Source organism: Pristiophorus japonicus, chromosome 15 (genome assembly GCF_044704955.1).
Source record: "Pristiophorus japonicus isolate sPriJap1 chromosome 15, sPriJap1.hap1, whole genome shotgun sequence".
In the NCBI taxonomy this organism is placed as follows: Eukaryota; Metazoa; Chordata; class Chondrichthyes; family Pristiophoridae; genus Pristiophorus; species Pristiophorus japonicus.
The window spans coordinates 65,248,295-65,264,086 of record NC_091991.1 but is presented as its reverse complement, the minus strand read 5'-3'; the positions used below and the strand labels follow the sequence as shown (position 1 = coordinate 65,264,086).

Genomic DNA, 15,792 nt, shown 5'->3' with positions numbered 1-15,792 from the left:
TTATTCTTTCTCCCTTCCAACCATCGTCTTCTCTCCTTCTGTCCTGAAAACACTGACACAGGAGCTTGCCACCCTCTGATATAAAACTGGAAAATGCTGGAAATACACAACAGGTCTGTCAGCATCTGAGAAAAGACAAGTCATTGTTTTGGGTAGAGAAATGAGCTATGAAAATAAAGTTCTCTACACAAAATTGTCCTTTCTCTTTTAAGATGCTGTCAGAGCGGGTATGTTTTTGCAGATTTTCTGATTTAGACTCAACATGAACATAGGAATGGATATGGTTATGAAAAGATCAGATCTTCTTAAAATAACCAAAATGCCAGGTCCAAAGTTTGTATCCACAACCTGAAAGGAGAGGGCGACTGCAATTAGTGAAGTTTTATCTGACATTATAGTAAGGCCACTAAATATAGGAGAGATTCCTAAGGATTGGAAAGTGGCCAACATAACTCTATTATTTTACAGAGGATCATGAAACTGCATACCCAGTAAGTTTAACATCTGTGGTAGGGAACATCTATGGAACAATTTTGAGAGATCTAGTGGGCAACCCATTTCTAGCATGGAAAGTAAATATAGTTGGAACTTTAGAAAGTTTTCCTAAGGTACCACAGCAGTGATTAACAGCAAATGTAAGGAGTCATGGAATAAAGGGACAAGGTAGGCCGCTGGGTTGATAATTGGTTTGAAAACCTCAAACTGGGTGGCTGTAAACGGGAACTTTTCAGGCTGGAAATACTGGGATGCCCCAAGAGTTTGTCTTGGGACCACATCTATTTATATTCATGACTTGGCTGAGAGTTACAGAAGCAAGTCTGCCGAATGTACAGATGTTTCCAAAGTTCAGGAAAGAGATCAAAAGGTTGTTTGTGATAAATCCAGAAAACCATAAACCCACTGCAAGCTATGTTTTTTAATGGGAAGAAAGACAAACAAAGTCCTGGGTTGCCTTAGTGGAAGGCAAGAGTACAAAACCAAAGAGGTCGCAATGTGTAAATCATCAGGCCCCATCTGCATCACTATCTTGCATAATAACCATTTCCTTTCCGGTGTAATGTTGACTTCTAAACCAATGACAGCCTTGAATATGACTTTCACCAATGTTATAGCTATTCACCAAATACTATCGGTCTAGTTGAGATATTCCATGTTAACAACCTTAGTCATGTGCTAGTAAGCAATGGAATTACTGTAGAAAGTACTTTCAGGCCTCCTGAAAATCAATGCAGAACATGAATACCGTGTGTTTCCACCAATTTCATTGGCTCCAGCACCACCTCCACTGCTACTAACAAACCTTTAAACTACAGGCACACTTTTGCATGGAAGGACCAAAGCTCTGGGAACTGAACTGTGTACCTGTTGCTGGGCAACCAGGAGTAGCTTAACATGTGATCAATTGGCTGATGAGCTTGTCAGCATTCTGCCGATTTGGTGCATGCCCATACCCCTGTTAAGCTGATGACCTTGGCTTGATGGCCAGCTCAGCTTCTGCCTGCCTGGCAGTACCTGCAGCTTGTAGGCATGATGTCTTGTTTGTTGTGGAAACCTCACCAGTTTCACCAGCATCAAGTGAATACTCAAATGCCTTTAAGCATCTAAAGATCGTCCCAATATTAAATCTAAAAAACTATGTAGATTAATGGCAAAATTAGAATACATTTGCAAAAGGCTAAATGTTTGTATTCTGTCCAATCAGGTAGAATATGAAGGCCTCAAACATGAGATTAAACGTCTGGAAGAGGAGACAGTGCTGCTCAACAGCCAGCTGGAAGATGCCATCCGGTTAAAGGAGATTGCTGAACATCAGTTGGAGGAAGCTCTGGAGACGTTAAAGAATGAGCGTGAGCAGAAGAACAACTTGCGCAAGGAGCTCTCGCAGTATATCAACATGAGTGACAGCATGTACAACAACCACATAAACATCGCAGTTGATGGGCTAAAATTCTCAGAGGATGGCAATGAGCCTAACAATGATGACAAAGTGAATGGACACATCCATGGCTCTTTGGTAAAACTCAATGGTGATTATCGAACATCAAGTACCAGAAAAACCGACAACCCAGCTCTGGTCTCTGATCTGTTCAGTGAGCTCAACATTTCAGAAATGCAAAAACTTAAGCAACAGCTTATACAGGTATGAACTTCATTCTTTTCCCCGTTCTCTTTCATCATCTCCTACTTTTCTTGCTTTCTATTTTTGTTTTTCTCCTCATTTTTCCCCTCTCCTCATTTTTCCCCTTTATCTTTTCTCTTTCATTGATTTTAGCACTCTCTCTTTTATTGCTTCAAAAGAAGCACATTAGTCTGTCATTCAGTAACATGTTAACACTTTCTAAGTTTTGTATCAGTCAGGTTGTGCGCTGTAGTAAAGAGACTAAGACTAATCCTCCCTGTAGAAGTGCACATCAAGCCATAATAGATACCTTTAACTTTTGTTGGTTTGTCGAAGAATTCTGTTGTTGATGTGTTTTATGCCTTTGAACCAGGTGAAGGTCTATACAAAGTACCTGCTCCAAAGCTACATCGAACCAGTTGTTTTCCAGCATATAAGCAAGAGGTGACTGAAAGACACCACTCGGCAAACAAATGTCTTTGTGATTTGTAGGGATCGGGGGAAATTCAGCTGATTATACTTACCCTTTAATGCTGTTTTGAACTGATTTTTCACAGGTTTGAAAATAAATACACTGTCGGTGTAAGGTATCCCTCCCCACCTGTTGTCTTTGCACTTTCCACAAGCAGCAATCCAAATAATGTGAACACTTGAGTTCAACAGTATTTGTGATGACTAATTTCTCTCTTACAACAAGTGGCTCAATTTCCATGCCTTAAAATTAAAATGCCTATCAGAATCTCTTCAATTTGATACTTGCATTATCACCCAAAAGTGCTTCACCCAACAAATTACTTTTAAATTGTAGGGATCATTCTTATTAATTACATTTCAATTTCTCTAAACATTGGAAATTTGGGGTTTAAAATATGGAGGTTCATTAAATAAATAGAATATTCTACCAGTTATTATTATTTATCTGGTTAGATAGAATGTCGTAAACGGACAGTGTTGAACTTGGGAATTTGGAGAGAATGGAATTCTCTGATAAGTTCTGAGTGAGTATTAGCTGTAAAAAGTAAATTTAGTTTAACATTTTGAATTTATCATCGAACTTTAAAATGTGTAGTTAACCGAAACTGCCTGCCAGTGGCAGTTAACTATCAAACATCAATAAGCGTTTGTCTTCATTAGGTGCTAATTACTGTGAGCAGTATAGATAAGCAGAATGTGACAGGAAGGGACGGAGTGTTTAAAGGAAATTGTGCATTAGCGAATAAGATGAGGGCAGGGAATAATGGTAATAGGTTAAAACATGAAGCATTCGTAACAAGATAGATAAATTAGTGGCACAAATAGTGATAAATGGCTTTGATCTAGTCGTCATTGCAGAGGCATGGTTGTAAGGTGACCAGGGTTCGTACTTAATATTCCAGGGTATTTGACGTATCGAAAAGACAGTCAGACTGGAACAGGGGTGGGGGTAGCACTGATAATTAAGGATGACATAAGGACAATAGTGAGAAAGGATCTTGGCTCAGAATCAGTACGGGTGGAGATGAGAAATAAGGGGCAGAAAACAGTGGTGGGAGCAGTTTAAAGGCCCCCTAACAGCAGCTATATGCCATTGGACAGAGTATTAATCATGAAATAATAGGTGCTTGTAACAAACGTAATCCAACAATCGTGGGGGACTTTAATCTTCTTATAGATTGGGCAAATCAAATTGGCAAGGGAGAGCGAGTTCATGGGAATGTATTCAAGACAGTTTCCTAGAACAATATGTCATAGAACCAACCAGGTAACAGGCTATTTAAGAACATAAGAAATAGGAACAGGAGTAGGCCATACGGCCCCTCGAGCCTGCTCCGCCATTCAATACGATCATGGCTGATCCGATCATGGACTCAGCTCCACTTCCCTGCCCGCTCCCCATAACCCCTTATCCCCTTATCATTTAAGAAACTGTCTATTTCTGTCTTAATTTATTCAATATCTCAGCTTCCATAGCTCTCTGGGGCAGCGAATTCTACAGATTTACAATCCTCTGAGAGAAGAAATTTCTCCTCATCTCTGTTTGAAATGGGCGGTCCCTTAATCTAAGATCATGTCCGCTAGTTCTAGTCTCCCCCATCAGTGGAAACATCCTCTCTGCATCCACCTTGTCAAGCCCCCTCATAATCTTATACATTTCGATAAGATCACCCCGTGAATTTTCTGAATTCCAATGAATAGAGGCCCAACCTACTCAACCTTTCCTCATAAGTCACAATCCCCTCATCCCCGGAATCAACCTAGTGAACCTTCTCTGAACTGCCTCCAAAGCAAGTATATCCTTTCATAAACATAGAAACGAAAACTGCACGCAGTATTCCAGGTGTGGCCTCACGAATACCTTATATAGCTGTAGCAAGACTTCCCTGCTTTTATACTCCATCCCCTTTGCAATAAAGGCCCAGATACCATTGGCCTTCCTGATCACTTATACCTGCATATTATCCTTTTGTGTTTCATGCACAAGTACCTCCAGGTCCCGCTGCACTGCGGCACTGCAATCTTTTTCCATTTAAATGATAACTTGCTCTTTGATATTTTCTGTCAAAAGTACATGACTTCACACTTTCCAACATTATACTCCATCTGCCAAATTTTTGCCCACTCACTTAACCTGTCTATGTCCTTTTGCAGATTTTTTGTGTCCTCTTCACACATTGCTTTTCCTCCCATTTTTGTATCATCAGCAAATTTTGCTACGTTACACTCAGTCCCTTCTTCCAAGTCGTTAATATAGATTATAAATAGTTGGGGTCCCAGCGCTGATCCCTGCGGCACCCCACTAGTTACTGGTTGCCAACCAGAGAATGAACCATTTATTCCGACTTTCTGTTTTCTGTTAGCCAATCCTCTATCCATACTAATATAAATTACCCCCAACCCCGTGAACTTTTATCTTGTGCAGTAACCTTTTATGTGGCACCTTGTCAAATGCCTTCTGAAAGTCCAAATACATCCATTGGTTCCTCTTTATCCACCCTGTTTGTTACAACCTCAAAGAATTCCAGCAAATTTGTCAAACATGACTTCCCCTTCATAAATCCATGCTGACTCTGCCTGACCAAATTTTGCTTTTCCAAATGTCCTGCTTCTTTAATAATGGACTCCAACATTTTCCCAACCACAGATGTTAGTCTAACTGGTCTATAGTTTCCTGCTTTTTGTCTGCCTCCTTTTTTAAATAGGGGCGTTACATTTGCAGTTTTCCAATCTGCTGGGATCTCCCCAGAATCCAGGGAAGATCTTGTTTTCTGTAATGAGACAGGATTAATTAGTAATCTCATAGTAAAGTACCTCTAGGGAAAAGTGATCATAATATGATACAATTTCACATTGAGTTTGAAAGTTACATTTTTAAGATGGATACTAGAGTCTTGGGGCTGGATTTTCGGCTTTTAAGATTTTAGGGTGATAACGGCTGCGGGGTGGTCCTGATACCACTTGGAAAAGATTTGCGCCTCAGTCAGTTCTAAGAGAGGCCTAGGGAGAGAAAAAAAAACCTGGAAAAAAGAGCACCAAAAACATTCCCAAAAAGTTCCTCACACCACCACTACATAAATCGTAAACAAAATAAAATTAAAAAAACAGTCACACTTACCTGAGGTGGACATTACTTACCTCACTGCAGCCGCTGCAGCTTGGACTACCCATTTTCACAGGCGGTCGACACAACGCTCTACACGGTGCTACGGGTCGGGCAGGATGCAAAAATCAATCTGGTGTTGCAACCTCTTCCGGGTGGTAATGCTCTGTGCCCTGCTGAAACTGGCCCCGAAAACCCCGGTGGGACACTGGTAGCTGGCATAGAAGAGCTCACCGCTGCCATTGCTAACCCTCTGGGGCGAAAGCAGAAATCAGGAGTGGAAAATCCAGCCCAGCCTAACTTAAACAAAGCCGATTATGTAAGTATGAAGGGAGAGTTGGCTACGGTAGATTGGGAAATTAGATTAAAAAGTATGACAGTAGATTAGCAGTGGCAATAATTTAAAGAAATATTCCAAAATTCTCTGAATATACATTCCATTGGGAAATATAAACTCCACGGGAAAAGTGATCCATCCATGACTCACTAAAGAAGTTCAGGAGAGTATTAAATTAGAAGAACATAAAACATAGGAACTAGGAACAGGAGTAGGCCATCTAGCCCCTCGAGCCTGCTCCGCCATGCAACAAGATCATGGCTGATCTGGCCATGGACTCAGCTCCACTTACCCGCCCGCTCCCCGTAACCCTTAATTCCCTTATTGGTTAAAAATCTATCTATCTGTGATTTGAATACATTCAATGAGCTAGCTTCAACTGCTTCCTTGGGCAGAGAATTCCACAGATTCATAACCCTCTGGGAGAAGAAATTCCTTCTCAACTCGGTTTTAAATTGGCTCCCCTGTATTTTGAGGCTGTGCCCCCTAGTTCTAGAATAGGCTCCTAATGTTGTGACGAATGTAGTTAGCTTGAGGATCGGGAGAGCTTTAGAAACCAGCAAAGGATGACCAAAACATTGATAAAAAGGGAGAAAATAGAATATGAGAGTAAATTAGCAAGAGATACAAGAACAGATTGTAAGAGCTTCTACAAGTATGTAAAAAGAAAGAGTAGCAAAAGTAAGTATTGGTCCATTAAAGGCTGAGAAAGAAGAAATTATTTTGGGGAACAAAGAAATGGCAGAGACTTCTATCTGTCTTCACAGTAGAAGACACAAAAAGTATATCGAAAATAATGGGGAACCAAGGGGCTAATGAGAATGAGGAACTTAAAGTAATTAATATCAGCGGCGAAAAAGTACATGAGAAACTAATGGGACTAAAAGCGGACAAATCTCCTGGACCTGATATCCTAGGTTTCTAAAAGCGGTGGCTGCAGAGATAGTCAATGAATTAGTTGTGATCTCCCAAAATTCCTTAGATTCAGGAATGGTCCCAGTGGATTGGAAGGTAGAAAATGTAACCCCGACATTTAAGAAAGAAAGGAAGGATGGGGAGAGAAAACTGGGAACTACAAGCCAGTTAGCCTGACATCAGTCTTCAGGAAAATGCTGGAATCCATTATTAAGGAAGTGGTAACAGGGCACATAGAAAATCATAATATGAAAGATAAATCGCGTTTGACAAATATTTGTTTTTTGAAGATGTAACTAACAGGGTATATAAAGGGGAACCAGTGGATGTAGTATATTTGGATTTCCAAAAAGCATTTGATAAGGTGCATTATAAAAGGTTGTTAAGCAAGATAAGGGCATATGGGGTTGGGGCTAATGTATTAGCATGGATAAAGGATTGGCTAACAGACAGAAAAAAGAGAGTCGGGATGAACGGGTCATGTTCAGATTGGCAAGCTGTAACTAGTGGGGTGCTGCAAGGGTCAGTGCTTGGGCCTCAGATATTTACAATCTATATTAATGATTGTACTATGTGCACTGTATCTAAGTTTGCTAATGATACAAAGCTAGCTGGAAAAGTAAGATGTGAGGGGGATGCAAAGAGCCTGCAAAAGGGATATAGACAGATTAAATGAGTGGGCAAAATGGTGGCAGATGGAGTATAATGTGGGGAAATGTGAGATTATCCACTTTGGTAGGAAGAATAAAAGTGTTTGGTGAGATTTAGATATCCTAGTACAAGAAACACAGAGTTAGCATGCAGATACAGCAAGCAATTAGGAAGGCAAATGGCATGTTGGCCTTTATTGCTAGAGCATTGAAGTACAAGAGTAAGGAAGTCTAGCTACAATTCTACAGGGTTCTGGGGAGACCATACCTACAGTACTGGTCTCCTTTTCTAAGGAAGGATATACTTGCCTTAGAGGCGGTGCGACGAAGGTTCACTAGATTGATTCTTGGGATGAGAGGGTTGTCCTATGAGGAGAGATTGAGTCGATTGGGCCTATACTCTCTGGAGTTTAGAAGAATTAGAGGAGATCTCTTAAAAACATAAAAGATTCTGAGGGGGATTGACAGGACAGTTGCTGTGAGAGAGTGTTTCCCCTGGCTGGAGAGTCTAGAACTAGGGGTCATGGGGCTCAATTTTCCAGTTATCTGCGGCGCTTTTTTGGCGCGCGGCACTTTTTTGGGCCTAAATTAAAATATCCAAGTTTCCCCAAAGTTAGTGCGCCAGCGTAACTCGGTTACGATTTTTTTAGGTTCGTTTTTTGCGTCATGGGGGTGTAACCTGATGTGTGTGCCAGTTTTTCACAGTTAAGCAAGTTTTTGGCCAACTTACATTTTTCTCGGACGACGTATGTGACCGCTTCCAAAAAACCTTCTGGGCACTTAAGAAAAACCAGCGCACATTAAAAAATCGGCGCAGAAAGATGCCATTGTTTTTATGTGAACTTTTGGAGGGAGTCAAGAACACATTAAATATGTTTTACGAAGCTTAATTTTTTTAACTTAAAATGCAGATAATGGAAGTCTAATGCAATTCTTTAATTTTGGATTTTTTTTCAAAGTGCCACACCACCATCAAACGTCTCCAAACCGGGCTCGAGGGTCGGAGTGTCGGCCGGCAGAATTGGTCCCTCGCCCGGACACAGGGGCTCGGAGCTCAGCTTCAAAAGAAGCCTCGGGGGCGGGTGGGGGGTTGTTGAAGCCGAACTGAAGGGATGAGAACCCTTACACTATGCAGCAGCATCAAAAGAAGCCTGGGTTGGGTGTTTGCAGAGCCCCTGTGTACAGGTGAGGGAGCGATTCTGCCGGCTGACCCTCGAGCCCGGTCAGGAGACGTTCGGTGGTGGGGTGGTACTTTGAAAAAAAATCTAAAATTAAAGAATTGCATTAGACTTCATTGCCCCAAATGTCCTCATTTGAATGCTTAGCTTCCTGTTCTAAGCAAGACTATTGTGCATGCCCAGACCTGGATGTGGTCTACACTAAGGTGTCGACCTTTGGGAGAGAGAGAACAAAGAAGCTTTAACTCCTTGACCTGTTTTGAGCTTCTTGCAAAGCTACAATTTAATTATGGGGGCAATACTGACACTGCCATACCTCGTGCAAGCCTTCTGCATGATGGTGCTGTGGAGGAGATGATTGATTCAACGTCGTCACATGAGGAACCTCAGAGCAGGATGATGGGCAGGAAGCTTTACCCATGTCAGGTATATCGAGACAGGCATTCATACCTGCACGTGAGTGATGCAGACTGTATCAAAAGGCTGCATTTCCGCAAAGAAATGTTAACCGAGATCTATGAGTTAGTAAAAGCAGACCTGCAACCTAGAAGCATCAGGAGGACTGCTTTGTCAGTTGAAGTGAAGGTTACAGCTGCACTTTCATTTTATGAGGGTATGAGGGCTGAATTGGCTAAAGTGGACTGGGAAAATAGATTAAAGTGTAGGACGGTTGATGAACAGTGGTGTACATTTAAGGAGATATTTCACAACTCTCAAGAAAAATATTCCAGTGAGGAGGAAAGGGCGTAAGAGAAAAGATAGCCATCTGTGGCTAACTAAAGAAATAAAGGACAGTATCTGTTATGTATGCAACCCTATGTAACCAGTATTCTACCGCCACCAGAGGGCGTATATGTTGGAGTCCCAAGGGATCCCAACATCCCTTGGGAACACTGTATATAAGCAGGCCTCCCATGCTGTACCAACACTCTGGAGTTAGAATAAAGAGACTAAGGTCACACTTACTCACATCTATAGTACTCACTTACATTGTTTTATTCGAGACATAACAGTATTCAATTAAAAACATGGGCATACAATGTGGCCAAAACTAGTGGGAGGACAGAAGATTGGGAAGCATTTAAAAGCCAACAAAGAATGACTAAAAAAATGATTAAGAAAGGGAAGATAGGCTATGAAAGTAAACTAGCACGAAATATAAAAACAGATAGCAAGAATTTCTATAGGTATATAAAAAGGAAAAGAGTGGCTAGAGTAAATGTTGGTCCCTTGGAGGATGAGACTGGGGAATTAGTGATGGTGAACATGGAGATTGCAGAAACTCTGAACAAATATTTTGTATCAGTCTTTATGGTAGAGGACACGAATAATATTCCAGCAGTGGATAGTCAAGGGGCTATGGGGGGGAGGAACTTAACACAATCACAATCACTAAGGAGGTGGTACTCAGTAAGATAATGGGACTAAAGGTGGATAAATCCCCTGGACCTGATGGCTTGCATCCTAGGGTCTTAAAAAAAGTAGCGGCAGGGATAGTGGATGCATTGGTTGTAATTTACCAAAATTCCCTGGATTCTGGGGAAGGTCCCAGCAGATTGGAAAACTGCAAATGTAATGCCCCTATTTAAAAAAGGAGGCAGATCAAAAGCAGGAAACTATAGACCAGTTAGCCTAACATCTGTGGTTGGGAACATGTTGGAGTGCATTATTAAAGAAGCAGTAACAGGATATTTGGAAAAGCAAAATTTGGTCAGGCAGAGTCAGCATGTATTTATGAAGAAGAAGTCATGTTTGACAAATTTGCTGGAATTCTTTGAGGATGTAACGAACAGGGTGGATAAAGGGGAACCAGTGGATGTGGTGTATTTGGACTTCCAGAAGGCATTTGACAAGGTGCCACATAAAAGGTTACTGCACAAGATAAAAGTTCACGGGGTTGGGGGTAATATATTAGCATGGATAGAAGATTGGCTAACGAACAGAAAACAAAAAGTAGGGATAAATGGTTCATTCTCGAGTTGGCAATCAGTAACCAGTGGGGTGCTGCAGGGATCAGTGCTGGGACCCCAACTATTACAATCTATATTAACGACTTGGAGCAAGGGACTGAGTATAACGTAGCCAGGTTTGTCGACGATACAAAGATGGGAGGAAAAGCAATGTGTGAGGAGGACACACAAAATCTGGAAAAGGACATAGACAGGCTAAGTGATTGGGCAAATATTTGGCAGATGAAGTATAATGTTGGAAAGTGTGAGGTCATGTACTTTGGCAGAAAAAAATCAAAGAACAAGTTATTATTTAAATGGAGAAAGATTGCAAAGTGCTGTAGTACAACGGGACCTGGGAGTATTGTGCATGAAACACAAAAGGTTAATATGCAGGTACAGCAAGTGATCAGGAAGGCCAATGGTATCTTGGCCTTTATTACAAAGGGGATGGAGTACACAAGCAGGGAAGTCTTGCTACAGTTGTACAGGGTATTGGTGAGGCCACACTTGGAATACTGCGTACAGTTTTTATTGTATTCCGAACACAGATGAGACTGCACAGAGAGGTTCAAGTAACAATGACCTCAGTCTTTATTAAGACACTCCAGAGTGAAGAACAGGCCTTAGGGGCTGGCTTATATACAATGCTCCCAAGGGATGCTGGGATCCCTTGGGACTTCAGGGGATGTGCTCACTGGTTGCGGAGCATGGGAGTGCATGCTTTACAGATAAACAACATCACTTCCTCCCCCCCCCCCCCCCCAAAGTCAAAGTGAAAACTATTTACAAGGTGAGGCGGTCGGGAGTCTTTCTTTCCCTGGTGGACCACCTCAGTACAAATGTATGTTCTGGTGTGTTGGCTGTGCCCTTGCTGGGCTGGCGTGTTGTTGGCCCTGCAGGGCTGCTGGGTGAGTCTGGCCTTGCTGGGCTGTTGGGCGTGATGGGTTCAATTTCCTGGGCTGGTGTCATTGACCCTTTGGGTGTGTGTTGTGGGCTCGAAAAAGGTAGTGTCTGCTGAGGGTTGTTCAGAGCAGTCTGAACCGCAACCTCGTTTGGTCCAGGTGCTTTCTGCAAATTTGTCCATTGTCTAGTTTGACTACAAACACCCTATTCCCTTCTTTAGCTATCACCGTGCCCGCGATCCACTTGGGACCATGCCCATAGTTTAGCACATACACAGGGTCATTCAGATCAATTTCCCATGACACAGTGGCGCGACCATCGATTACATTTTGTTGCTGCCGCATGCCCCTCTACCTGATCATGCAGGTTGGGATGAAGCAGCGAGAATCTGATTTTAAGTGTCCTTTTCATGAGGATCTCAGCCGGGGGCACCCCTGTGAGTGAATGGGGTCTCGTGCAGTAGCTGAGCAGTACTCGGGACAGGCGGGTTTGGAGTGAGCCTTCTGTGAGTCGTTTAAGGCTCTGTTTAATTGTTTGTACTGCCCGCTGTGCCTGCCCATTGGAGGCTGGTTTAAATGGGGCCGAGGCGACATGTTTGATCCCATTGCGGGCCATGAATTCTTTAAATTCGGCACTGGTGAAACATGGCCCATTGTCACTGACCAGTATGTCAGGCAGGCCGTGGGTGGCAAACATGGCCCTCAGGCTTTCAATGGTGGTGCTGCTTCCCGACATTATTTCACATTCAATCCATTTTGAAGAAGCATCCACCACCACCAGGAACATTTTACCGAGAAGCGGGCCCGCATAGTCGACATGGATCCTCGACCATGGTCTGGAGGGCCAGGACCACAAACTTAAAGGTGCCTCGCTGGGCGCGTTGCTCAACTGAGCACACATGCGGCATTGCCGTGCACAGGACTCAAAGTCAGAGTCGATACCGGGCCACCACACGTGGGATCTGGCTATCGCTTTCATCATTACTATACCCGGGTGTGTGCTATGGAGATCCGAGATGAACGTCTCCCTACCCTTTTTGGGTAGCACCACAAGTTACCCCACAACAGGCAGTCTGCCTGAATGGACAGCTCATCCTTTCGCCGCTGGAACAGCTTGATTAGCTCTTGCATTTCAACGGGGATGCTGGCCCAGCTCCCATGCAGTACACAGTTTTTTTATTAGGGACAGCAGAGGATCTTGGCTGGTCCAAGTCCTAATCTGGCGGGCCGTGACAGGTGATTTATCATTTTCAAACGCTTCCATGACCATCAACAAGTCTGCGGGCTGCGCCACCATCAACAAGTTTGCAGGCTGTGCCATTTCCACCCCTGTGGTGGGCAATGGTAGCCGACTGAGAGCATCCACACAGTTCTCGGTGCCTGGCCTGTGGCGGATAGTATAGTTATACGCTGATAGCGCGAGTGCCCACCTTTGTATGCGGGCTGAGGCATTAGTATTTATCCCCTTGTTTTCAGCGAACAGGGATATGAGGGGCTTGTGATCGGTTTCCAACTCAAATTTGAGGCCAAACAGGTACTGATGCATTTTCTTTACCCCGAACATGTACGCTAATGCCTCTTTCTCAATCATGCTGTAGGCCCTCTCAGCCTTTGACAGGCTCCTGGAGGCATAGGCGACAGGTTGCAACTTCCCCACAACATTAGCTTGTTGTAATACACACATGACTCCGTACGACGACGTATCACATGCTAGCACAAGTCTTTTACAATACAATACAAGCAGCTTGTTGGAGCATAAAATGTTTCTGGCTTTCTCAAAAGCAATTACTTGTTTTTTTACCCCATACCCAGTTCTCACTTTTACGCAATAACACATGTAGGGGCTCTAAAAGGGTGCTTAACCCCGGTAGGAAGTTACCAAAATAGTTGGACTCCCAGGAACGACCGCAGTTCCGTGACGTTCAGTGGCCTGGGCGCGTTCCTGATAGCCTCTGTCTTGCCGTCTGTGGGTCGAATGCCATCCGCCGCGATCTTTCTCCCCAAAACCTCCACTTCTGTTGCCATGAAGACGCATTTCGATCTCTTCAACCGCAGCCCTACGTGATCCAGTCGCTGGAGGACCTCCTCCAGGTTTTGTAGATGCTCGATGGTGTCGTGAACAATATGTCGTCCTGAAAAACCACCGTGTGTGGTACCGACTTGAGTAGGCTCTCCATATTTCTCTGGAAGATCGCTGCAGCCGACCGAATTCCAAACGGGCATCTGTTGTAGATGAACAGTCCCTTGTGTGTGTTGATACAGGCGAGGCCCTTCGAAGACTCTTCCAGCTCCTGTGTCATGTAGGCCGGTCAGGTCAAGCTTGGTGAACGTCTTGCCTCCTGCCAACATCGCAAATAGGTCGTCTGCCTTAGGTAGCGGGTATTGGTCCTGTCACGAGAAACGATTAATAGTTACTTTATAATCGCCGCAAATCCTGACCGTGCCATCACTTTTGAGTACTGGAACAATCAGGCTGGCCCACTCGCTAAATTCCACTGGGGAGATGATGCCCTCACGTTGTAACCTGTCCAGTTCGATTTCCACTCTCTCCCTCATCATGTGAGGTACCGCTCGCGCCTTGTGGTGAATGGGTGTGCCTCTGAGACCAAGTGCATCCGCACCTTCGCCCCGGAAAAGTTTCCAATGCCTGGCTCAAAAAGGGAAGGAAATTTGTTCAGAACCTGGGTACATGAGGCCTCATCGACATGTGATAGTGCTCGGATGTCATCCCAGTTCCAGCGGATTTTGCCCAGCCAGCTCCTTCCCAGCAGTGTGGGGCCTTCACCCGGGGCAATCCAGAGTGGCAGTTCTTGCACTGTGCCCTCGTGCCCTTGACCATGGCGCTGCCAAGGACGGTGATGAGCTCTTTGGTGTACGTTCTCAGTTTCATGTGAAAGGGGCTCAGGGCTGGTCTGAGTGCCTTGTTGCATTGCAGTCTCTCAAACATCGTTTTACTCATGATGGATTGGCTAGCGCCAGTGTCCAGTTCCATGGCTTACGGGTAAGCCATTCAATTTTACATTTAGCATTATAGGTGGACATTTCGTCGAAAATGTGTGCACCCCGTGTACTTCAGCATCTGCCTCCTCTCTCTGATTGCTTTGATCCACCATGGACCGATCTTCCTCTGCCACGTGGTGGTTAGCAGGGTTAGCAGGTTTTGCAGAGCTTGCAGCTCGTCTGCAAGTTCGTTGGAGGTACCCCATTGTTCCACAGCTCTTGCAAACTTTCCCTTTGAAGCGGCATGAATAGGCTGAATGGAAGCCTCCACAATGCCAACAAGGTGTGAATTGCCTTGTATTCATCCTTTGTTGCAGACTCTGAGTCATCTGGGTCACCTGAGGCCTGCTGGCAGTTGCAGACTCGTGGTTTCTGTACATTTCTGCTCGCAAACACAGTTCCAGTTAATTTATGAACATTGCTAGCACTTGTGTGCTGAGAGATTTGTTTGGTGTTATCACTGGTGGACATAAACGCCTGTGCTATCGCAATGGCCTTGCTGAGGGTAGGTGTCTCTACAGTCAAAGGTTTTCGTAGGATGGTCTCGTGGTCAATGCCCAGTACAAAAAAGTCTCTGAGCATCTGCTTCAGGTAGCCATCAAACTCACATTGTCCTGCAAGTCGCCAAGTTCAGCGACGTAGCTCGCCACTTCCTGGCCTTCAGATCACTGGCACGTGTAGAACCGATATCTCGCCATCAGCACGCTCTCCCTCGGGTTAAGATGCTCCCGAACCAGTGTACACAGCTCCTCATATGACTTATCTGTGGGTTTCACCGGAGCCAAAAGAATCTTCATGAGGCTGTAGGTCGGTGCCCCTCAGACCATGAAGAGGACCGCTCTCCTTTTTGCAGCGCTTCCTTCTCAGTCCAGCTCGTTGGCTACAAAGTACTGGTCTAGCCGTTCAACATAGGCTTCGCAATCCTCACCCTCCAAGAACTTCTCCAGGATGCCCAGTTTGCTGCATCTTTGCATTGGATTCGTATACTTGTCGCCAGTTATTGAATCCCTAGCACAGATGAGACTGCACACAGGGAGGTTAGAGTAACAGTGGCCTCAGTCTTTATTAAGACACTCCAGAGTGAGGAACAGGCCTTAGGGGCCGGCTTATATACAGTGCTCCCAAGGGATGCTGGGATTCCTTGGGACTTCAGGGATGCGCT

The 15,792-nt window shown here is 44.2% G+C and overlaps 1 protein-coding gene across 2 annotated transcripts in view; it reads left to right on the top strand.

Annotated features, from left to right (window-relative positions):
• The window catches only part of bicd1a (bicaudal D homolog 1a), a 366,450-nt gene that overhangs the window by 265,634 nt on the left and 85,024 nt on the right, over positions 1 to 15,792 (top strand). For both annotated transcript variants that reach the window (XM_070901670.1, XM_070901669.1), the window contains exon 4: positions 1,703 to 2,140. In XM_070901670.1, the coding sequence (XP_070757771.1) occupies positions 1,703 to 2,140 (438 nt within the window). The remainder of the gene's footprint in view (positions 1 to 1,702; positions 2,141 to 15,792) is intronic.